Below are 24043 nucleotides of genomic sequence, written 5' to 3' on the forward strand. Positions count from 1 at the left end.
AGTCCGAAAGTGGATAAAATGCAAAAACATCGAAACGCTGCACACGCAGGTTGATGACTTAATCAGCAGGAGTAAAAGAAATAACATTCGCCTGATCAATGTAAAAGAGGGAGCTGAGATTGGTGACATGGACGCTTTCGTGGCAAAATCCTGTGTTACATCCTGGACCTGAAGGAAGGCGAGAAACCACCAGAGGTGGACAGGGCACACCGGGCGCCTCGGCCACGTCCAGACCCCGGCCTGCCACCGAGGGCCATCTTCATCTGCCTACTCCGCTGGCCCGACCGTCAACTCATCCTCCAGGCTGCGGGGAAGAAGCCCCTCACCTGGGAGGGTACGCGCTTTTTCGTCCGGCAGGACCTCTCCGCGTTGGTGCAACAGAAACGCGCAACATACAACAGCATCATCGAAAAGGTTAAAGTCAATGGATATCGCTTTGGCGTACTGTACCCAGCGAGACTCGTCATAACCATTGATGGACAGCGGCGGAACAAGAGCTCAAAGTGAAACTGCCGAATATCTTTTGAGTTGGACTGGTCAATAGTACTGTGAGTAACTAAAATAAAAAAATAAAAAACGGAATTCTCTCTTCTTTAGCACTCTTTCTAACTATAAATCCACTTCTGTTTTAATTTCCTCTCTTGCCCTCTTTTCACCACACCGCGGACACTGTGTGCACTGTAAAAAAAACAAAAAATACCATTAAAACACCCGCGGTCTGGGGATTAGTGACCTGACTTTTGTTTTGTTGATATGTTAATAAATGGGAGCTTCCCCAAACAGCCATCTCTTTCCCGACAATCCCCTCTGTGCACGAAGCCTTACATATGGTAATTAAACATCAAAACACCCGCGGCTTATAGACCGGTGCGGCTTATATAAGAAAAAAATAGTCACCTTTGAAGGTGCGGCTTATAGACCGGTGCGCCTTATAGTCCGGAATTTACGGTAGTTATTTGACATATAAAAAGGGATAAAAGGGATGATTGACAGCTGTGGCAGCCAGTCTCAAGCCGTCATTGGCTGGACAGGCTCTTCACATTATAGATCTATCGTCATAGACAAGACACACGGCTTCATCGTTATCTAACACTGCCTGGAGGTCTGGGTGGCTCTGCTGGGTGTGTGGGGCCAGGAAGCTCCTGTAGTAGAGTGCAGCGCTCCGCTAGGCCGCAGGCGGTTGTTGCGCCTCTCCCGTCCGCGCGCAGCGCATGCCTGTGAGTTTGACTAACTACAAAGTGATATCCATTCTCCTGGCCGATTGTCACATTTGCCCATGTACACTGTAGGTCATTTAGAAGCACCAGTATTTCATAAACAGTTTAAAAGTTCTGTGGATGGATTTAATTGTAACGTTATGTTATAGCCTACTTCGGCTATTAGGCGGAGGACAGATATGCGGTTGCTATGACGACCAGCTGTGGGCAGGGGCAGATGATCGGCGGTCGAAGCAGAACATCCATCGGGCCGAAACGAGTAGAGCCGACTGGTGACGAGCTGTGCAGGGCAGTAAAATGTGGTGGAAATGAGCCATTAGTAGTTACTCCAGCTACGTTAACAATAGCGTTAGCCGCTTTCGCTAGTCGGCTGTTTTTCATTATTTATCGGCTTAGTATTACTATAACTTAACAACCGATAACGATAGCTGGAATAACACAATACTATACACATATTTTCAGAACTTACCAGGTTGTCCAACTGCCAGGAAATGTGTTTTATAACGTTAACTCATGTCCCGGTGTAAGATGGGGCCTAGTACGCAAGCACCAGCCATGAGCTAATAGCCAACGGGTTAGCCGTTAGCATCACATAAACAGAGGTTTTATTTTTGGTATTACACCAACAAACGTTTTTATATGGATATCTCAGAGAAATGCTTTGACTGTGGGGATGTTCGTTCTTCACAAGCTCCTTTCTTAGCTGTTGTAAGGATATAGTTAACAGAGACGGCTAGGCTAGGCTAACGTTACCACTGAGCTATATTAAATGGAACGTTACAACGTTGCTGCCCTACCCACACTATACCAGTAAACAACGTAGCGTAAAGCATCAAGGTTAGATTTGTAAAACCAACATTTGCTCCAAAAGGAATTAAATTATAAAGTTAATCAAAATGCCACGGAAACATTAGGCTAGCTTAATCAACACAGCAGTGCATCGGATAATTTCCCCAGTGAGGCCGAGAGGAGCATGCCTGCCTCCACTTCCGGTCCGGGCTGAGAGCACAGCAGCCCGGAGGTCTAAAAATCTCCGACAACTAAAATCAGATTTTCGTACAGGCGTCATTTTGATAAACTGATCTCATAGTGGGAATCTTCCTGGTTACTTTTGGCGAGACAAAAAATATTACAACTTAAAGTGCCATATTTACAGAGCTAGACTGTATATAAATACACAACGCACTGTGCGCATTCTAGAAACAGCGGCTCTACATAAGAAAGTTCAGAGGGGCGGGGAGCCCACAGAGGTTCTAAATCAACAGAGCTACTGCGCAGAATCTGGCTCACTGATCTGGCAGGATTTTGGCTTCAATAGACCATACAGGGAGGAGATAGGGACACTCTCTCCATTCATATATCTCAGTGGATCCGACCAACGGTTCTCGAGTTACGCGAAGGACAGAGAGAGAGACAGAGAGACAGACGCTCCCACAATTATTAGATAGATTATAAAGTAAAATGGATATATCAGACCAAATGTTCATGCTGAACTAACTTGTCCATTCTACACACCCATAGCAGTTTTGTTAATACCGCAGATTGGATCTCATCAACTCTTTGTGCCCTCTGTGTTTCTCTCCCCAGAGGTCTCTGATAAATACCATAGTCGGTTTGGCCCAGAACTTTGTGGGCAGCAACAACATTAACCTATTGGAGAAACACGGCGGCAAAGACTCTGCCAGCCGTCGATCCAGCTCCATCATGCTCAGGTCAGCAGCTACTGAAGATAATAGATACATGATCTTCACCATGTGAATCAGAACTTAACTGTTAATTTGATTGACTATAGTCCAATATAAAATACCCTCAATGCAACTACAATGGGGAATAGTGAATGAGTGAACACGGCTAGTGATTCACTCAAGATTTAAGCCAAAAATTTCCTTCCCTGCAGCTCTCTGGCTCGGCTGATCTTCCCTCCTGTGGATGACAACCTGCTCAAGTACAACTGCGATGACAACCAGCGCGTGGAGCCCGAGTGGTACATCCCCATCCTCCCCATGGTCCTCGTGAACGGTGCCGAGGGCATCGGCACAGGCTGGGCCTGCAAGCTCCCCAACTACGACGTCCGAGAGGTCGTCAACAACCTCCACCGCATGCTCAACGGGGAGGAGCCGCTGCCCATGGTCAGGAAAGGGAATGGCTGCCGTTGATTTTTGATTGTGTTTTATCTCAGGATGTGAGAAGGACACTAAAAATGTTTCTTCTCCTGCAGCTTCCAAACTACAAAGGCTTCAAGGGCACCATTGACCAACTGATGGAGAACCAGTACCTGATCAGCGGAGAAGTCGCCATCATTGATTCCACCACCATTGAGATATCGGAATTACCCGTCAAATCCTGGACACAGGTTAGCAGTACTTACAACCCTGTCATTCAATCATTCATCATACTGTTTGTTAAATACTCACCATATCAAATTCAACTGTTTTTTTTTCATTTATTAAACTAGATTGATCTTCTTGACTCCATGTCCGTTTCATCCTCTCCTCTGTGATCTAGCCCTACAAGGAGAACGTGCTGGAGCCCATGCTGAATGGCACAGAGAAGGTCCCAGCTCTGATCACAGACTACAAGGAGTACCACACCGACACCACGGTGCGCTTTGTGGTCAAGCTGACGGAGGAGAAGATGAGGGAGGTGGAGGCTGCTGGCCTCCACAAAGTCTTCAAGCTGCAGAACCCGCTCACCTGCAATTCTATGGTAATGGCTGCCCCACACATCCACGTATTGATTTGATGCAGCAAAAGGATAGAATCTGAGAACTTGAGAACTTCTACTCTAGTGCATTTTGATGAAGCACAGCAAAAGGCATGGGCGAAGTTTACGTTGGTTCAGGGGGCTGTTTTTGGCTGCAGCCAAAAATGCATGTTTTAAATATCTAGTTATAACACAGAAGTAATCTTTTATTGTAATGCCTTGCTCTAGATAAAGGGTAGAATAATTGTGATTATAATTATTGTCAATGTTAATTATAAAATATACTATTATTCTGGTCTAATTATGAGCCATATCTGAGCAGCATAACCTTGATGTAAACAGCAGATAAAACGTGTGGGTAATGACCTCTCCATGCCATGGAGAGGTGTGTGTTCACACTTCATACCTTCATCAGTGAGTTGATTGAGTTTGATTTCTAAGGTAAATTCTTGCCCCCCCAAAAAAAACTATGCCTAATGAGTGATGAAATATTCCATCACTCATTAGGCATAGTTTTTTCCCCAACATCTTATTTTCAAATTTTCGCAGAACAATAAACAAACAAGCTCAGACACAGGGAAAGAAAACAAACAAACAACAAAAACACATCTTTGACATTTAGTATTGTAACATGGTGCTACCAGCCCCATAAGGTGCTCATGTGCTTGTAAAGATATTATGCATGGGATCCAATGAAAGGGGTCCATGGAAAACTATTCAGGTAAGCCGTCTATCACCCCAAACCTCAGTCACTAGTCATTCTTAACTTTGTCAAAGTAAGCCAAAAAGGGATCCCAGATATTTGAGAACCTTCTAAGCAAGTTGGCTCTCAGGAACCTCAGCCTCTCCATCTGTATAACAGAGATCATGTCCATCAGCCACACCTGAAAAGAAGGTGAAGAAGAGGACTTCCATTCCTTTAAAATTAGTCTTTTAGCAACAGTTGTTCCCAGTGTCAGAGATTGCTGCACAGCTGTAGGGAAGTTCAGAGAGGACTCTGAGCAGCCAAAGATGGCGAGTTCTGCCTCCGGCTGCAGGGTTACTTTGTAGGCCTTAGAGTACCAGTCAAATATTTTGGCCCAGAATCCCATTAGTGAAGGGCAGAACCTAAAGGCATGAGATAGTGTGCCCTCTGACAACTGACACCTGTCACACAGGGGCGAAACAGAAGGGAAGATCTTGTGTAATTTATACTTGGAGTAATGAAGACGGTGAGCAACTTTAAATTGGATCAGCTGGTGTCTGCTATTAACTGAGCAGAGTTGTACCACAGACAGACTCCTTTCCCATATAATGTCAGATAAATGCTTCTCTAATCCTCTCAGTAGGGGCTGTATTGCAGTTGTCAAACAGACATACAAATCTAGAGATAAGGTGCTTGGAGTATGGATGGGAATTTCATGGATTTTCCTTAAAGGGGCCATATTATGCATTTCTTCATTTTGTATCATATATATGTTGTTACAATCTTGGATGGTCATATTAAACATGGGCTAAGCTTCAAATAAATAGGTGAAGGTGTTTTAATGTTACCCCCATGAACCCCCCCCCCCACCCCCCATGAAGTCTTGTAGACGAGAGGACATGGATTTCTAGTTCTAGTTACGTCAGGTAGGACTTGTTACCATGGTGATGCCAACTTTGCCAAGCCTAGCCCGGGCCCACGGCGCGCGCGCCCTGCCCCTCCCTCCCTTCGTTTCAATCTAGTATTAAACATACTATTGGTTCATGTTGGAATAAAAACACTGCTTGTATCGATAAATAGCCTATGCACCATTACTACTACAAAATGAAAACATAATTTTGAAAAAGACCGAAATAATAACTTAAATCGAGCTCTGTTTAGAGGAGGGAAATCAGCGTCAGGCTGCCTGGAGGAAAAACGGCACACCAAAAAAATCGTCACTCCTCGCCTTTGAGAGTAATCCCCAACTGGATTTTTTGCTCCAGCCAAACACAGCGTCCCCTCCGTCTCCCTCTCCCTCTCTCCCTCTCTGCACGATTGTGATTTGCAGTGGTTCTCAACGTGGGGTCCGGGTCCTCTGTCTGGGCAGAGGTTTGCAAACACAACTTTCCCCCCGCTGCCCGCCTGGAGTATTTCAGAGGGTGGGGGTTCTTAACACATTGAGTGCCAGCGACGCCATATGGCGTCAAGAGAAATTTACCGTAGAGTGCCAGCGACGCCAAATGGCGTCAATAACTCCAAAATCATATTTTTCCATATTTGTGCAGTTTAAGGTCGTACGCAGTCTGTCAACATAATTTCCTTCAATGGATCTCACGGCGCCACCTTAAAAAATCGACGCGATCAAAGCGCGCCTCCCTCCCCCGACTCCTTTGTCTTGACTGAGTTTGTGAAATCGCTTCAGTCCCTTGGTGATAGCATACGGTAAGCATACGATAGATAGCATTTAGCGAACATTAGCATTGAGAATTAGCATTGAGCATTAGATAGTTATTAGCGGTATATTTAGATCAGATAGGTAGATAGATAGATAGATAGATAGATTGATAGCATCAGATAGATTAGTTTGTGAGATTGTGGTGAGTGTTGAGCGTTTGGTGTATTTGAGGTGAGTGCTTGGGTGTTTGAGTTGTGTGTGAGGGCCGCGTGTGTGTGTGAGTGTTTGTGATAGCGTTAGGTCGATTAGTTTAGCAGGCAGCAGTAGTAGCGTTAGCGTATAGTAATTAGTTAGTGTAGTGTGTGTTTTCAAAAAAAAAAAAAAAAAAATACGTGTTTGTGCGTCTCTGTCTGTGTCTGTCTCTCTGTGTGTTGTGTGTGTGTGTGTGTGTGTGTGTGTGTGTGTGTGTGTGTGTTTAGTTGGCTAGTTGGCTAGTTTACGCTAGTCTAGAGCTAGTTTAGCTGGTAGGGATGCCCAGGCGTAAGCGTCCCCAGCCTGCAGCTGGGCAGCTCACGTTACAGCAAGCCCTGGACCGCGCTGTTCAGTCGAGAGGTCTCCCGGAGACAGACTCCGACGAGCCGGTCTCTTCGTCTGAACACGACGACACCAGGGATTCAGACTGGCGACCGCCTGCACCGAGTTGTGCCTTTTTGGACTCCAGCGATGGTGAGATCGATTTACGATCATCTGATATTGAAAACACTTTTTTCCTTCGATCATATATATCATATTTTTATAAACTCTCACTTTGGATACAGATGAGGAGGAGGAGACCCCTGAGTTCCCAGTGGCGTCGTCTTCTAGAGGTAAGAACCTAGATATATATACGTTATTATTGATCCTTTGCAGGAAATTCATGTGTCAGGTATACAGCTAAATCTACATTTCAGGACAAACAGAACAATGTATCATCATCATCTTCATAGGAGAGCAAAAAGTAGCCTACTAAAAGTGACTTACAGTATATAGCAGTGATGCCCAACCAGTAGATCGGGAGAGAGAGAGAGAGAGACAGACAGACAAACAGAGGGAGTGTGTTGTGGCGACTTTACTATGCAGGCTGGAAACTGTGTCTGTGTAGTATGCGTGTGTGCATTTGCAATGTTGAAACTGGACTGGTAGATCTTGGCAGACTGGCTTCTTGAAAAGTAGATCTTGGTTCAAAAAAGGTTGGGCACCCCTGGTATATAGGAACAGGCATTACTGGCCAGCAAGCAAGTAAAAAAAAAAACAATGGAGGTACAAATGTAAAAAAAATAAACACACACACGCACACACACCTTTTATTATTCAGCCATTTATTTTCGTAAATAAAAGCTTGGTAAGAATAACAATCCTGAATTATTTAGCCTATTCTAATACCATGTAAAATATACAATTTCAGAGTTGGAGGACAATGAGGATGACGAAAACCAAGGGGCTTCCTCCAGCTTCCCACGTCTTGCACGTTTGGAGTCCAGTGATGAAGGTGAGATCAAGGCCATTTTAGAATTCCTATTCAATCTGATAGTGAATGAAAACATAAACTTTTTTCCTTCAAGAAATTTCAATTTCATATTTTTATAAATTCACTTTTACGACAGAAGAGTCGGAGGATCCACCACCACCACCACCACCTTCTTCTTCAAGTGCAGTTGGGCGCAAAAGAGGTGGGAACCTTTTTTATTCAGTTTATTTTTGTCAACACAAGGCTTCTAATTATTGGATTTTGTCAAAAAGACAGCTTGTTTACATATCACAATTGTCTGAAGAAAAACCTTTTATTTCATATTATTTTTATTTTATTTTATTTTTATTCAGCTGGCAAGACTCGCCATCAGGAGGACCCGCCAAGCTGGCGGGAAACGGGTGACTGGAGCCCCAAGAGCTTGCCGTTCACTGGAGTGGCAGGTCCCAGCAACGCGGCATCAATCCAGTCCGACCAGCCTGTCGACTTCCTGGAGCTCTACCTCTGCGAGGAGCTGCTGCTGCTCATTGTTGAGCAGACAAACACTTATGCACAACAGTGCATTGCTGTCCTCCATCAGCTGCGTCTCCCATTCTCCAGGGTAAATGCCTGGGTTCCGCTGACGGTGGTAGAGCTGAAGCGGTTTCTGGGTTTGCTCTTCCTCACCGGCCTCATAAAGAAACCCAGCATCGCAGAATACTGGTCTGTTGATGTGGCACTTGAAACGCCATATTTCAGGAAAACAATGCCACGGAACAGGTACCAGCTTATTTGGCGCTTCATTCACTTCAGTGACAACCGGGAGGTCGATGGCAGCGACCCGCTGCACAAAGTGCGTCTCGTCCTGGACCTGCTCCTCTGCAAATTCAGGGAGATGTACCGGCCCTCACAGAACATCAGTGTGGACGAGGGGATGCTTCTCTGGCGCGGGAGACTGCGGTTCAAAGTGTACAACCCTGCAAAACCAGTCAAGTACGGGATCAAGAGTTACATACTCTGTGATTCTGAAAACGGCTATTGCTACTCCATGAAGCCCTACTGTGGAACTAGCAATACACTGCAGGACACCGTGCGCTTCCTGGTCGACGGCCTTGAGGGTTTTGGCCACCGCCTCTACATGGACAACTTCTACAATAGTGAGTCCATGTGTCGACTTCTCCTCAGCCTCCACATAGACTCAGCCGGCACACTCCGTGTGAACAGGGGAGAACCACCGTCAATCCGGCAGGTCAGCATGTCGGATCTGGCAGTCGGTGAACGACGCGCTCTCCACAACGACGCAGTGATGGTCCTGGCGTGGCGAGACAAGCGGATCGTCAGGATGATCACCACCTTCCACACGGATGACATGAGGACCGTAGAGGTGAGACAGAAAGGCCAAAGTGAGAGAGTCCCCCAACAAAAACCAGCATGCGTCGTTGCGTACAACCAGTACATGAATGGTGTAGATCGGCTAGACCAGAAGATCAGCTATTACCCATTCATCAGGAAGACGGCGAAATGGAGCTCCAAATTCGTGGCGTACCTGATGGAGATCGCGATCAGCAATGCCTTCATCATATACAGGAAACGCAACCCAACGGCCAGCTGCAAAACGCTGAAAGACTTCACCCTGTCGGTGATAAAGTCCTGGACGGAGGCATCTGTTCCCCCCCCCCTCCTCCTCCCCCCCCCCTCCTCCTCCGGCGGCAGGTGACCAACCTCCTCCTCGCCAAGCCACGCCAATCCACCCGCGGAAACGGTCCGCTTCCGCGACTGTGGACTTCGAAGGACATGTCCCACAGCCAGTCGAAGTGCCACCCACAAAGGACAAGGCGTACAGGAGATGTGCGCACTGTGCAGCGAAAGGACACAGAAAAGAGACAAAATATGTTTGCCCCAAATGTGACTACCTCCCTCTCTGCCTGTACCCCTGCTACTTCGAGTATCATGCCCAGTGACAGTTTCATCCTCCCCCCCCCCCCCCCCCCCCCCCAAAAAAAAAAAAAAAAGTTGATGAGGTCTATTGTTTATAGTCCGGTGGGCTGTCGTGCTTTGCATATTTTTTAGACAGCAATTGAAAGAGAAGTGTACTTTCATCAAAAAAAAAAAAAAAAAGTTGATATCTTGTTTTCTTTATGTAAATAGGGACTTCCAGCATGACCCCAGCATGACCCCATAAATGTGAGCATCTTGTTGTTGGAACATGCTGTTTCCAGATATTTAGAAAATAAACAAAACATTCTTTTCACATACTTTTTCCCGCAGGTAAACTAGACATTCTAACCTTTCATTCCAGCTATAGCATTTTGTTCAACTCAAAGGAGAATTCATTATTTGGCCTATGTTTACATAAAGTTGTCTTGATTTCCAAATATTTTGAAGGTCCATGTGAAGAAGATAAAACAGTGCAGGACATGTTGTGTTTTGAATATTGTTATTATGTTACACATCAAATGAAAGCTTTCAATGTGTAGTTTCATAAAAATAAAAATAAAAGTTGATATCTTCTTTCTTTGTGGAAATATGGACTTCATTATCCAGCATGACCCCATGAAAGTGAACATTTTGATGTTAGACCAAGCTGTAAACTAATATTGGTAGAAAAAAAACAACACATTCTTTTGACATACTTTTTCCCGCAGGTAAACTAGACATTCTAACCTTTCATTTTAGCTATAGCATTTTGTTCAACTCAAAGCAGAATTCATTCTGTCGCCCTTTCTAACATAAAGATGTGATTATCTCAGAAACTAATTTCACCATGCTTTTTTCGGTCGAAAACACTCTTTTTCAGAGGGGTGTATTTCCAAAATGGAACGGTTTATAAACACACTTTTTTTTTTTAATGAAACAGAAGGGTTCAAAGTTTCATTGAGGCTATTGGTTGTCCATATAAGAAGAACACAAAAAATGATATGGCTATATTAAAATGCATTGCGGCCTATGTGGCACAGTACAGCACCTTTTGCCCAAGGGCCGTGGCACTCAAAGTGTTAAAGGGACAGGACCTAAAACAGAGCGTTTCAGACGGAGGGTGAACTGAAGGGGGCAGTGAGAGCCAGTACAAGATAAACAATGAGTTTTTTGAACTATTAATGATGCAATAAGTTACTCTACTGGAGGCCAACAATAAAATAATCCCCCCCCCCCCCCGGAAAATAAATCTCGTCTGTCTCTCAGACGAGATTTATTTCTCTACCCTGGCTCTCCCTCCCCTGTACCCCCATCTCTCCTTCTCTCCTCCTCCACATTCCTATCTTCTCCCCACCTCCCCCCTCTCCTCCGTCTATATTGCTCATTCTCTCCCCACCTCCTCCCTCCCCCTGCTCTCTTCTCCCCCACACCTCCCCTCCCTTCCCCTCTCCTGCTCTCTCCTCTTGCTCCTCCCCACCTCCTATACCCTCCCCACCCCATCACTCTCTCACATTCCCCCTGCTATTCTCCCTTCTCCTGCGCTCTCCTCTGCTCTCCCCTCATTCCTATATTTTCTATATTATCAACTGTGCAAATGTTATCTTTATTCTGTATATTCTTGTTACTGTGTGTTAGCTAGAATTAGCTAGACATACTTTCTGTGAAGCCCTCTGAGACATGCTTGTGAATTAGGGCTATATAAATAAACTTGACTTGACTTGACTTGACTCTCTCAGTTCAAGTTCTATTTAACCAGTCACACAATAGCTGCATATTATTTATGTGACATTCATGGCATGAATCTCAAACGAAAATAATAATAAAACAACAATTAGCCTAAAAACAATAAGGCTCACCTCCTTTGAACAGCCGCCTCTCCTTAATAGTCATTTCAACAAAGGGGGGCGTGATGCCAAGTCAAGTCAAATTTTATTTATATAGCACCTTTCATACACAAAGGCAATTCAAGGTGCTTGCCGTGATAGCCTGGTTCAATGAACTTCATGAAATCCCTCGCCGTCCTCCACGCTTAATTCCAGCATCTCCTTGTCCACCATAAAGCAAGGCTTCTGTGTTATTGCCTCTGCATGCACAATGCCTGCTCCAATCGCCTAGTATTTATTATTTAGCTATAACTTTTATGAGTGACAGCGTCCAAAATCAACGTCCAGCGATAATGGAATGTAACGTGACGTTCAGCGATGCTCGTCGGGGAATCATAAATTGCCCCTGGAGTTGAATTTTGAGAACGATATTTTACACAATGTAATTTTAGCATATGTTTTGTTCATGGGGTACTTTGCTCAATTCACTTCTTACTTCCTCATGCATGCATGACATGCGTAACGACCTTCTCACGTGACCACTCCTTCTCTTGCGCTAGCTGGGTGAGGTACGCCCTCTGCTGGACTGGTATAATTAACACACTGTGAGCTATGAAGACTGAATTGATGATACAAAGTAACAATGTTGTCGGTCAAAACAGTTAATTAATTTTAATCGGCTACATTCTTAATGGCAGTTAACCTATTACCGGTTAATTATTAACATCCCTAGCTTGGAGTGAGTAGGGCTCAGCAATACATAGAGAAAAACATGCTCATTTGGGAGTGCTTCAAATGCACGAAGCTTGGAACGAACGTAATCTCTGGTTTGCAGGTATCTAAGCCAGTTTGTGCACTCATTGGGCATATTAGTCGGGATATGAAAATGCATGTGCTTGTATCCTAACTATTAATTTTCCTTTAGATTTTTTCGGCACCCCAACCTTAAAGTTCAAACTTTGCCTATGGCAAAAGGATGTGAAGAAACATTGATGGAGAACTTGACTTGCGACTAGCTTTGATTAAGAGGAACATTTCTTCAAACTCTTCTCAACCTGTCCTGTTGTTTTAGGTGCTGTTTGACCATGTGGGCAGCCTGAAGAAGTATGAGATGGTGCAGGACATCCTGAAGGACTTCTATGAGTTGAGGATGAAGTACTACGTGCTGAGGAAGGACTGGCTGGTTGGCATGCTGGGGGCAGAGAGTGCCAAGCTCACCAACCAGGCCCGCTTCATCCTGGAGAAGATCCAGGGAACCTTGGACATCGGTTCGTGGCTCATACCAAACTAGTTATGACTTCTGGTTGAAGCAAACTGCTAAAGTTTGATTTCAACGTCACAATTAATAATTGTTGAATACTTGCACATCAGCTATATTTAAACATTTGTTTTAGAACGTCTATTGTAGTTGAACATTTTGTTCCCAAATCGTTAAGATTAGTAATTGCAATCACAATATCTGACTAAATTTATTGTGATTAGCATTGTAGCCATAAACATGGCTGATGTGATCTGTCTGTTTACCTCCAGAGAACAAGCCAAAGGAGCGGATCAGCATGCTGGAGCAGATGGGCTATGATTCAGACCCAGTCAAAGCATGGAAACAGGCTCAGGAGAAGGTAGGACACCAAGAATAGTTTCCAGTTTTGGTATGATTGAAATTGGGTTTGAGAAGATCAGCTTCCACCTGAACAAATAACATTGTATATGTCTGTCCCTGCTCTCAGAATGAGGAGATGGAGGATGGCGATGAAAAGGAGAAGGAGGACACCAGCGGGCCAGACTACAACTACCTGCTCAGTATGACCATGTGGTACCTGACCAAGGAGAAGAAAGATGAGCTCTGCAAGCAGAGGGAAGCAAAGGTCCGATACTGATCCAGTCTTACCGACTTAACACATCTTTTAAAATTAAAGCTTGAAATGGCAGATTGGTGATGCTCCCAGAGCGATAAATTAAGTCAGCAACATTCCATCAGGATGTTATGATTCTGCTTGTTTTTTTTTAAACTGATTTTTAACACGTTCACTGCCGTCGACGAGTTATCTCGTCAAAAAAAATCCAATGGTTGACTGCCGTCGACGAGTTATCTCGTCAAAAAAAATATGACGGTGGCACGTGGATCCAAGCCCCCTACGTCTCCTATAAAAATATGGGAGCCACCGAACGTGTACAACCCATTCCACCGACCCACTAAGTGGCGACAGTGCTCTCCAGACTAGAAAAAGCAGAGCAAAAACAGCAGAAAATAGCGTGAGGAAAACGGAGGAAGGAGGAGGAAAATGCGGCGAAAACGCTTTTGCTTTCGCGCTGGAGCTGGCGCACAACATGGGGGATTCCTAAAATACACTCTGGGTGCAACACACGCAGCAGAAAGCTCAAAAGCCCAGAATCGCACGGGAGGGGGGTGGGGGTGCTGTTATGGAGGAAATTACTGTTCCCGATCCAGACTCGCCCGACGAGCAGCCGCCAGGCAGCACAGACAGGCAGCAGAGACTCACTTGTGACACACTGAGCCACGGAGGGAGGAGGAGAACACACACGGAGGGAGGAGTTTGAAGGAGAGGGGGGTGGGGGTGCTGTTATGGAGGAAATTACTGTTCAGAACTAATTGTTTAGATGTCTGATGTCTTACTGATGCCAAAAATAAATGGTTAAAGTGACTGTTCTGCCTGTTCTATCGAATTTCACAAAAATGCAATTATCTCAGCTTTCCTTCTCAGACGCTGAAACCATGCTGTATTTAACTGCTAATGCCTACATAACTACTAACTCTACAAACTAACTCTTTTAGACAGAGAAAGCACACATTCTATTACCGTAATTTTCGGACTATAAGCCGCGGCTTTTTCCCCATTTTTCGGCCCTGCAGCTTATATAACGGTGCGGCTTATCTATGGATTTTTACAGCTAACGGCCACTAGGGGACCTCCTAAATCTATGGATTTTGGTACGAGAGACAGAACGAGAGCAAGACAGACATTACGAGAGCGAGACCCTGATTGGATGATGTTGCAAAAAATGTTCCTCGCGACCTGATTGGAGCACTGTGCCACTACGCTCTCTCAGCCACTACTGTAAAACACTCTCCCTCCTCCCACCCTCCCTCGCTCCGGGGGAAAAATGTCGGCGATTGAGCCAGAAAGACAGTCTGAATGAAATTGAATGTAACGTTCCCAATTCTATGTATTAACTTCTAAAAAACTAACGGCAACATTTTGGAAGGCTAAGCCACACAACTAGCTCGTTGTAATCTAACATCATGCTTCAAAAGATGGAGAACTGGCTGTGTTACGACGATGAGGATGCAAAACATGTAATTTGCATGTTTCGTTCCACCCATGTTTCGTCCGCGCTGCCAAATTCAATGGAATGAAACGAATCTTGTAGCCTATGTTGGACGTAGTGAAGTGTTTTTGATTGATTTGTTCATCGGACTCAAAACGGTCTCCGCTGATAAGACACGGAGATCTCTGTTACAGGCAGGCGCTACGCCTCCTCCTGACCAGTTTTAAACATTAAAACACCTGCGGCTTATAGTCCGGTGCGGCTTATGTATGTAACAAACATGCAATTTAGCTGCTGCGGCTTATATTCACGTGCGCCTTATAGTGCGGAAAGTACGGTAGTTCTTTTGAGATATTTTGTGTTCACAAAGTCCTAGCAGAAAATAATCCTCGGCTCTTGAAAGATGAGCCAGAATCCTCAAAAAAAACCTTGGCAGAAGCTACCTACAGTAAAAAAAAAAAACTGTTGGCAGTGAATGTGTTAAAACTTAAACTGACTTGTGTGAGATTGGTGATTTGATTAATTGGTCTATCTTGAGTAGATCTTGCTCATTTCTGACCCAACTACTTTCCTGTAGATCACGGAGCTGAACACCCTACAGAAGAAGAATCCAGCTGACCTGTGGAAGGAAGACCTGGTTGCCTTTTCTGAGGAACTGGAGGTAAATAGGCCTTTACCTATCGACACTAAAGTTATTTCTGATGCCAAACTTTGCGTCAGCTCGGTCCTCAGTCCCTCCTGTTTCACCAGGTTCCCCCGCATGCTTGGAAACACAGACAATTTATCTTAGCATTTCTTCCTGGTCCTACAAAAGTGAATTTGCTCAAAAAGTCAAAAGTTTCTGTCAAGGTCTCGACAATATGGTTGTTCTTTCTTGATCCACATAATGTCTGCATCTTTTCAACATAGCCAGTCACCTACAGTCATTTCACATTGTCAGCGTTTACCACCATTGCGTCAACTCTATTCACCACGCCTACTTTTTCTCTCTTCCGCGTTACACGCAATTAGGGCCTGAGCACCGGCAAGGCCGCTTGGCGAAGGCCCTATTGTATTCCAAAGGATTATTCTTCTTCTTATTAGGGCCCGAGCACCGAGGCCGGTTGGCGAAGGCCCTATTGTATTCCAAAGGATTATTAGGGCCAGAGCACCAGCAAAGCCGGTTGGCGAAGGCCCTATTGTATTCCAAAGGATTATTCTTCTTCTTATTAGGGCCTGAGCACCGAGGCCGGTTGGCGAAGGCCCTATTGTATTCCATATTATTCTGCAGTTTGCACGCATTTGTGAGGGCCTAAACATGCACAAAAAGTTGCGAAACTTTGCACATGCCTCAGAAGTGGCGAAAAAATTCATATTCCAAGGGTCTTGGCCATAGGTGTGGCTAAATGCCTCCATAGCGCCCCCTACAATTATTAAATGTAATAGCCCTCGCACAAAGTTTCACCTACAGCCAGGGCCCGAAATTAGAGCCCGCCACCCACCAATGGCGGGCATATTTTAGCTTTGGCGAGTGACGATCAGGGGTCTGTCCGCCATGTGGCGAGTAATGTTTTCACCGTCGCACTTTGGTGTTGCTGCGCCTTCTCCTCTCCTCTCCTCTTATCTGCCTGCTGCTGTCTGAATTTCACAGAGGTGGGGGCTGAGCGCTCCTCTCTCTCTCTCACACACACACACACACCGCTACACGAATCAGCCACACAGCGCATCTCTCAAACTCTCCTCCGCTCTCCTACATGTGCTCCTACATTCGTTGCAGTTGCGCCCTCACGAGTGGTCAAGCAGTTAACTACGTAGTACTAGTGTACATGTATCCGTTGTCCTGTTTTGTCCCGTGTACTTCACCTACGGAGTCTTTCTCCTTCTGGTAACTTTACGTAGTTTTCAGCTGTGTTGACTTTGCTTCACTTTCATGCACGCTGTTGCTCGATGGTCCTCTCTCCCCCCTTCTCTCTCTCTCTCTCTGTCTCAACTGAAAAAAATTAACCCCTTGCTGCCTCCCAGGTGCAACAGTACCCTCACTCTCTCTCTGTTAGTATTGTATAGCTGTAGTTTTGTAGTTTAATGTTAGTATTAGCCTATTACTGTAAATGTACTACAATTTTGGTTGTCTTATAGTGTTGTGCTGTTGGTGTTATTAGCATTAGTGTTTGTCTTCACATGAATTATTAGTATTAATGTTACTGTTAGTGATAGTAGATGTACGTATACGTGACACAAAAATGTGTTTTTTTTTTGGCCGGTAAGAAATATGCTTGGCGGGTAGATTTTTTCCATCTACCCGCCACTGGCCGGTGGGTCAAAAAGTTAATTTCGGGCCCTGCCTACAGCTACGAAATTCGCAGGGCACATGTATCATGTCCCGACTGACAGAAAACTCTCTTGGTGCCATGACCCACACCCAACAGGAAGTCAGCCATTTTGAATTTACTGGGCAATATTGCACCCGTTTCAGCCATTTCCAGGGGTCATACTTTAACGAACTCCTCCTACGGGGTTCATCACATCACCCTCAAACTTGCACAGCACATAGAGGAGACCCCAATGAGGAAAAGTTATTAAAAGTATGCGTTTCCCATGAACGGCGTGGGCGTGGCCACGCGGCGAATATCGATGTCTTGCTATCAGACACGAAGTCGCTGTCACTCTAATGCACATTGTCCTATCTGCTCCAAACTTGTCATGCATGATAAGTGTCCATGCCTGAAGATATTTCAAGGGTCTTGGGCATGGGTGTGGATAAATGGCTCCATAGTGCCCCCTACATAAATTACACGGAATAGCCCTCATGCTACCTTTTCAGCCATTTCCAGGCGTCATACTTTAACGAACTCCTCCTACAGGGTTCATGGGATCACCCTCAAACTTGCACACCACATAGAAGAGACCCCAATGATGAAAAGTTATTAAAAGTTTGCTTTTACCATGGACGGATTATTGAAAATATCCCAGTATCGCGCACCGCAAGGCTCCCGCAACTCGAAACTCGTTTTGGGTCGTAATCCAATGCAACGACTGTCTGGCTTGTGAACACTTACTGATTGATAAAAAGTAAATAAAAATAAGGGGGAAATATAATATGCTGCTACTGTCGTCAGTAAATGTCGTAAATCATTCCTGTCAGGTCATCACATGGGTCATCACAGCAAAGCGGATTTCACTTCCTACTTGATTCAGCGTGAGAGACCAGTGGACGATACAATGTCAATCTTAGCAATCTATCCAATCAACAACCAATTAGGTTTCACCTGGTTTTACCAGGCTAAGGGCGTGTTCCACTCCAGCTCAATCTGATTGGTTGGAAAACACATCACTCTCACGTGTTCTCTGTGAATTGCAAGTGTTTTTCAACCAATCATATTTTTTCATTAGATAAATTACCAAATAAATAAACGCCCACAGGGCGAATGTTTTTTTAACTACCTACTCCAGGCTGGGACCAGGGCCAGAGTGACTCGTCTGCATGGAGCTCTCCTTTCCATCAGTGCCCTACAGGTCACTGTTGTTGAAGCATTTTAAGAATATAATGAATGAAAAAATGAGCGTCTGCACATAAGAAAAAACACATTTGATTGATATTTTATTATAAAAAAAAATATGAAAAATGAAAAATATAAAAATAAAAATAAAAAATATATATTTTTTTTATATAAAATCCCCAATCTAATAGAGGAGGACCATCCTCCTATGCCTCACTGGAAAAACCTCCTCTGCTACATGGTGCACTAGTCATAAAATTAAGTTAGTCGTATCTTTGAGTTCTACGTCGGACGTAGCGTTACACCTAGGCGTACGCCCAGCTGGTGCACTCGGCTCGAAGCGGCCCTGTCCCCGCTGCACTCCACTCTCTCACCCCGTATGCGACAGGCAGACAGGCAGGGATGCAAACCATTCCTCAGCACATATACATGTACGCGGTGCCAAAATGTTTTTGAAGGGTGTCCTGGTCGAGGTGTATGTTGTAGGCTTGTAGGCTACATGCTTTGCAGTATAACGTTAGTTTTCCGTCCCGTTCAAAGACGCAGGGGTATTTCACCTCGGTGACAATTTCCTCTTCCTTTGTTTCTGTGCCGGGGGCTGCGGGCGGACACAGTTCTTCATTCTTCTTTGAATTATCATCTTGCAGCTCGATTTGTGATGTCGATTTGTGATGTCTTCTCTCTTATTTCATTCATTTGAGCAGTAAAATCTAAGTGATCAAATCTTAAATAAAAATGATTTATAAATCATCAGCCAGGGGTTTATCAGAAGTATAACCGTTCAGGGTAACCTTTTTGTTTACTTGTTTGCTGTTTGTTGTTTGTTGTGCTCTCTTGTTGTCTTTGTTGTACTTTGTTTTGTATTTTATCTTGCTGCAAAATCAATTTCCCCTAGGGGACAATAAAGTGAACTCAACTCAACTCGATGCTGAAGCAAGGTTAGCGACAGCATTATTAGTCGGGGCTTGCCTTGGACCCATGCAGGCTTGCCTTGGACCCATGCAGCCGCTGTGATTGTGTGCGAGCAGGCGGAGCAGCCACCTGTCCGAGTCAGTACTCGTTAAACACACCACACGTGCAGCATGCATCACGTAGGTTCCGACTGGTTATTAGTAACATCGTTCCGATTGTAACAGCAATAAAATGTCACATAGCCTATATGTCACTCACAAGCAGTGTTGGGCAGTAACGCGTTCGCGTTACTGTAATTAGTTACTTTTTTAGTAACTAAGTAATATAAGGCGTTAAAATTTCAAAAACAGTAATTAGATTACAGTTACTAATCCAAGTAACGCATGCGTTACTGCGTTACATCATTGCCTGCCAGAATGCAGTGTTTTCTATGTAAAAGAAGAAAAGAAAATATTTTATCCTCACGGACTCAGGTAGACCTGTCGCGCACACATATACGTCATAGTGTATGTGCGCGCAACAGCGTCAGAGCGTGCACGCCGGCTTTCAAAACAAACCGAGTCAGAAGAAGGAGACGAGCAAGAGAAATATGCGTTCAAAAGCTGGAACATTATTGTCCTTTGTAAACTATGGTAAATCAGCTTGGCAGATGCTACCTATTTGCACTGTTGACTCACCCTCATATCGATACATCATAGAGAAAATAGCCACGAAGAACAATATCAAGCTGCCGCAGCCGCACACAGGGAAAGACGTTTGCTGGCTACCTCGAGAGAGAATATGCGGGGATAGAGCATAGGGATGGAGGCTAAATTGAAGGCGACGCCATGTGAGGTAGACTTGGGTGGTGTAAACAGTTCACTGGATTAACAGATACACTTTGGGTAAGTGTTGTACACTTTGTTACTTCCTAACCTTCTCGTCAAAGCCTTCTGACCTCTCCCGAGTCGCTTCACGTCTTTTCCAGTGTGAAGCTAGCCAGTCTTAACACACCACTTCCTGTTCTTTCTAACCAAATTTCAAAGTAAAATGCCCTTGGCGTTTCTTTTAACATAGCTTCTTTTGTGTGTTTTTTACTGAGATGTACTGACATTGGCTTCTGCTGTAACACAAGAATTTCACCCAGGGGATTAATAAAGTACTCTATCTATCTATCTATCTATCTATCTATCTATCTATCATAATACCAAAGCGAAAATAATTAATACAGTGACATGCTAGACATGTAACAACTTAAAGGGGGACTAACCCCCTAGATATGTATCAGAACAGTGATTTGAAAATACCTATGGAAAAAACCAAGAAATGACATATACTCTTGTCTATACTAGACTCTTTGGCTGTGTTCAAGTCAAGATTCTTTTTCGGAAATCGACGCCATTACAGTTTGCCTACTGCCTCAAAAATAATTTATTTGAGAGGGGCAATATATTTATAAATATCAACAACTAGCCAACGCTGGTGGCCTGTATGGAAACAGAAAATCTGAAAATGGTTGAAAGTTATATCAATTTGGTAATTCAGTGGCGAACTAGAAATTTAATTATTTTTCTGCATGTATCTCTATGGCAGCGTCTCAAACTACGTTACGAGAGCAAAGTGACATGGGCTCGTTAACAGCAGCACACCCACAATAGGACAAACCTCTCGCTCTGGGGTAACACAATGCGAGATTTCTCCACGTAATTCCCTCGTCTAACTAGAGATAAACCGCGCAATGAAATCTGTTTTTAATTTGCGTTTTGGGGCTTTTCGTGATTCTTGTTAAAAGTTACTGCAGCGCAGGGCAGTGTCAGACCTCCATGTGAAGAGCTCCGCCCGCGCGTCCCCGCTGCCTGAGCACACAGCAGCTCGTGCTCGCGCTCTAAAAGGCAGGGTGCCTACGAGCTGCTGCGTGGCCGGTAGAAAGGGCTCCAGACTCGGTGTGATAATCCTCTAACAGCATTTGAGCTTATTCAGGTAAGATATGTATAATGTAATGACACATTCAGCGATAAACTGTCTACAATGAAGACATATGTCAAATATGACAACGTGGTGTTCAGTATTTTAAGAGCACAGGAGCTACTTGCCTGATCAAATCCATTCCGCGCAGCAAAACACACACACAGCGAGTCAACCCCCCCCCCCCCCCAGTCCCCAGTCGCTCTGCTCTGCTGACATTTCCTGAAAAGTTGGCGTTGCTTGTACACAGTGACGTTATTATAGTAGCCGATGTGTTTAGACCAGCTTTGTCACGTTGTCACGTCGTAGTATAGCGTTATATTTTACATGTGCGCTAAACTGCGACGGTATTTGTTTGCGGAAATATCAGACTGCTCTCTCTGCTCTCAGAGCACAGAGAGCTCTGCTGCTGCTGCGCGCGGCCGCGCGCCCCCGGAGCTTGGGGCTCGTCCATGAGGTTACAGTACGACTCTCTCCCGCCCGCTCCCGCCTGCCTGGGCTTGAGACAGTGCTTCCAACTCGGACTGATAATATAAACATCATCATTCGAGCTTATCCAGGTAAGATATTAATAAAGTAGTGACACATTCAGCGGGAAACTAACTATAAGACATGTGCCAACTTTGACGACGTTTGGTTCAGTATTTTAAGAGCAAACACATTTTTTTTACTTCAGTTAGAGCCCTCTGGAGCCTGATACTAAGTGAGGTTTTTCCATCTTGCCTAGTTGTATAGGCTTTGGAGATGCACCAGATGCACGCGCTAAACCCACCGTGACGTCAGGTTGTACCAAATATCCCATTCATTTGAGAAAAGAAAAAAAAGCAGTCTTCCACCCTTAGAGGGCGCTTATGCCAGATATGCTGCTGAAAAATGATACAAATGGTAAAATGGCAACAGTTTGGTGTCAAATGTGGAAATTCTGACCAGAGTTCTTCACACATCACCCCCAAAGTCATATATATTGGTTAAAAGCTGAAAAAAAGTGTTTTGGGGGTTAGTTACACTTTAAGTGTAAGGTATTTGGGGTAGAAAAGAAAAAGTAACTAGTAACGTACCTAGTTACTTTTTGAAAAAGTAATCAGTAAAGTAACTTTTATTACTTTTTTAAGGGGTAATCAGTAATCAGTAACTAATTTTCTTTTCCAGAGTAACTTGCCCAACACTGCTCACAAGTATTAAAACATATTTATTTGGTGTATATTTTGCTGTTTGCTGCTGTACATATTTTTTTGCATGTTAAAACGTGGTTGCCCCTGGGGCAACCAAAGGCTAAGCAATGGTTGCCCTATATTTTTTTTGGTTGCACGGGGGAACCGGGCAACCGTTAATGTTGAGCCTTGCAGAGTACTATCCAGGCAGCATCAAGCCAGCGTATACACAGCTGCTCACGTTCTAGACCGGATATTTCTCCCACAATTATTTTACAGCGGAGCCTCACAAAAATAACGTGGATAATAATGAATGAAGTTTGGCAACATTCAAGATTCAAGATTCAAGATTTTTATTGTCACTCCGTAGTACAAGTATCACGTGTGAAATTCTTGTGCTGTGAACTCCGTTTACAACATAGTACAAATATAACAGGGCATATGAGTGCAAAAACAACAAAAGACACAACAAGCAATAAGGCAGTAGAGTGATAAGACAAGTCAGAGACAGTGGCATATTCACTGCACATAGGTGCACATGTCATGTGCATACTTGGACGTACTTAAACATTTTGAATTTGACGTATTTGACGTACAGGTGCAAATAGCATATACCTAATTAAACATACAATTAAACATTAGACATACATAATGGTAGCATCTACAGTGCGGTACAGTACTACTACACTACTGAGTGTAGTGTAGTAGTACTACAGTACTACTACACTATTTGTGTATGTTAAGGAGTTTCGTGGCCTGCGGGAAGAAACTGTCCCTCAAGCGATTTGTGCGTGCTTTTCGGACCCTGTATCTTCTCCCTGAGGGTAACAGGGAGAACAGGCTGTTGTGGGGATGGTTTGTGTCTTTGATGATCTTCAGGGACCTCTTGAGGCACCGCTGTTTATACAGTTCCTGCAGTTCTGGCAGCTCACATCCTGTTACGTGCTGGGCCGCGCGTCTCACTCTTCTTAGCGCCCTGCGGTCCATGGTGGTACAGTTCCCGTACCAGGTGGTGAAGCAGCCAGTCAGCAGGCTTTCAATGGTGCCTCTGTAGAAGTCCCTAAGGATTTCAAATTTCTTTAGGCGCCTGAGTCCGTGTAGTCGCTGTTGGGCCTTTTTGACAACAGTGGCGGTGTGACCGGCCCATGTCAGGTCCTGGTGGATGTTGACTCCCAGGTACTTGAAGCTGTCCACCCTTTCCACCACTGTGCCGTTGATGGTGATTGGGGGGTGTGTGCCCCCCCCCTCCTGTAGTCTACAATGATCTCCTTGGTCTTGGAGACGTTCAGAGAGAGGTGGTTGTCCTGGCACCACTGTTCTAGGGCCTTCACCTCCTCTCTGTAGGCTGTCTCGTCGCCCCTGGAGATCAGCCCCACGACTGCTGTGTCGTCTGCAAACTTCACGATGGTGTTTGAAGTTTGAGTCGCCACGCAGTCGTGGGTGTAGAGGTCGTACCAGAAGGGGCTGGAGACGCATCCCTGGGGCGCTCCTATGCTGATGGTCAGTGGGGAGGAGGTGAGGTTGCCCACTCTCACCACCTGGTGGCGGTCTGTCAGAAACTCCAGGATCCAGTCATACATTGCTGTGTTTAGTCCCAGGACCTTGAGCTTGCTTACCAGCCTGGAGGGTACTATGGTGTTGAATGCTGAGCTGTAGTCCAGGAACAGCATTCTCACATACGTGTCCTTCCCCTCCAGGTGTGAGAGGGCAGTGTGGAGTACGTGTGCTATTGCATCCGCCGTGCTCCTGTTGGGTCGGTATGCAAATTGGAGCGGGTCGTGGTC

General features: G+C 44.8%; 1 protein-coding gene across 1 annotated transcript in view; it reads left to right on the top strand.

Annotated features, from left to right (window-relative positions):
- The window catches only part of LOC310794615 (DNA topoisomerase 2-alpha-like), a 52839-nt gene that overhangs the window by 23044 nt on the left and 5752 nt on the right, over nt 1–24043 (top strand). Inside the window, exons 12-19 of the mRNA XM_083656602.1 lie at nt 2805–2929; nt 3115–3346; nt 3436–3570; nt 3723–3923; nt 12561–12756; nt 13019–13107; nt 13216–13353; nt 15354–15437. Coding sequence (XP_083512728.1) covers nt 2805–2929; nt 3115–3346; nt 3436–3570; nt 3723–3923; nt 12561–12756; nt 13019–13107; nt 13216–13353; nt 15354–15437 — 1200 coding nt within the window. The remainder of the gene's footprint in view (nt 1–2804; nt 2930–3114; nt 3347–3435; nt 3571–3722; nt 3924–12560; nt 12757–13018; nt 13108–13215; nt 13354–15353; nt 15438–24043) is intronic.

Source organism: Poromitra crassiceps (assembly GCF_964638095.1).
Source record: "Poromitra crassiceps genome assembly, chromosome: 20".
NCBI lineage: Eukaryota > Metazoa > Chordata > Actinopteri > Beryciformes > Melamphaidae > Poromitra > Poromitra crassiceps.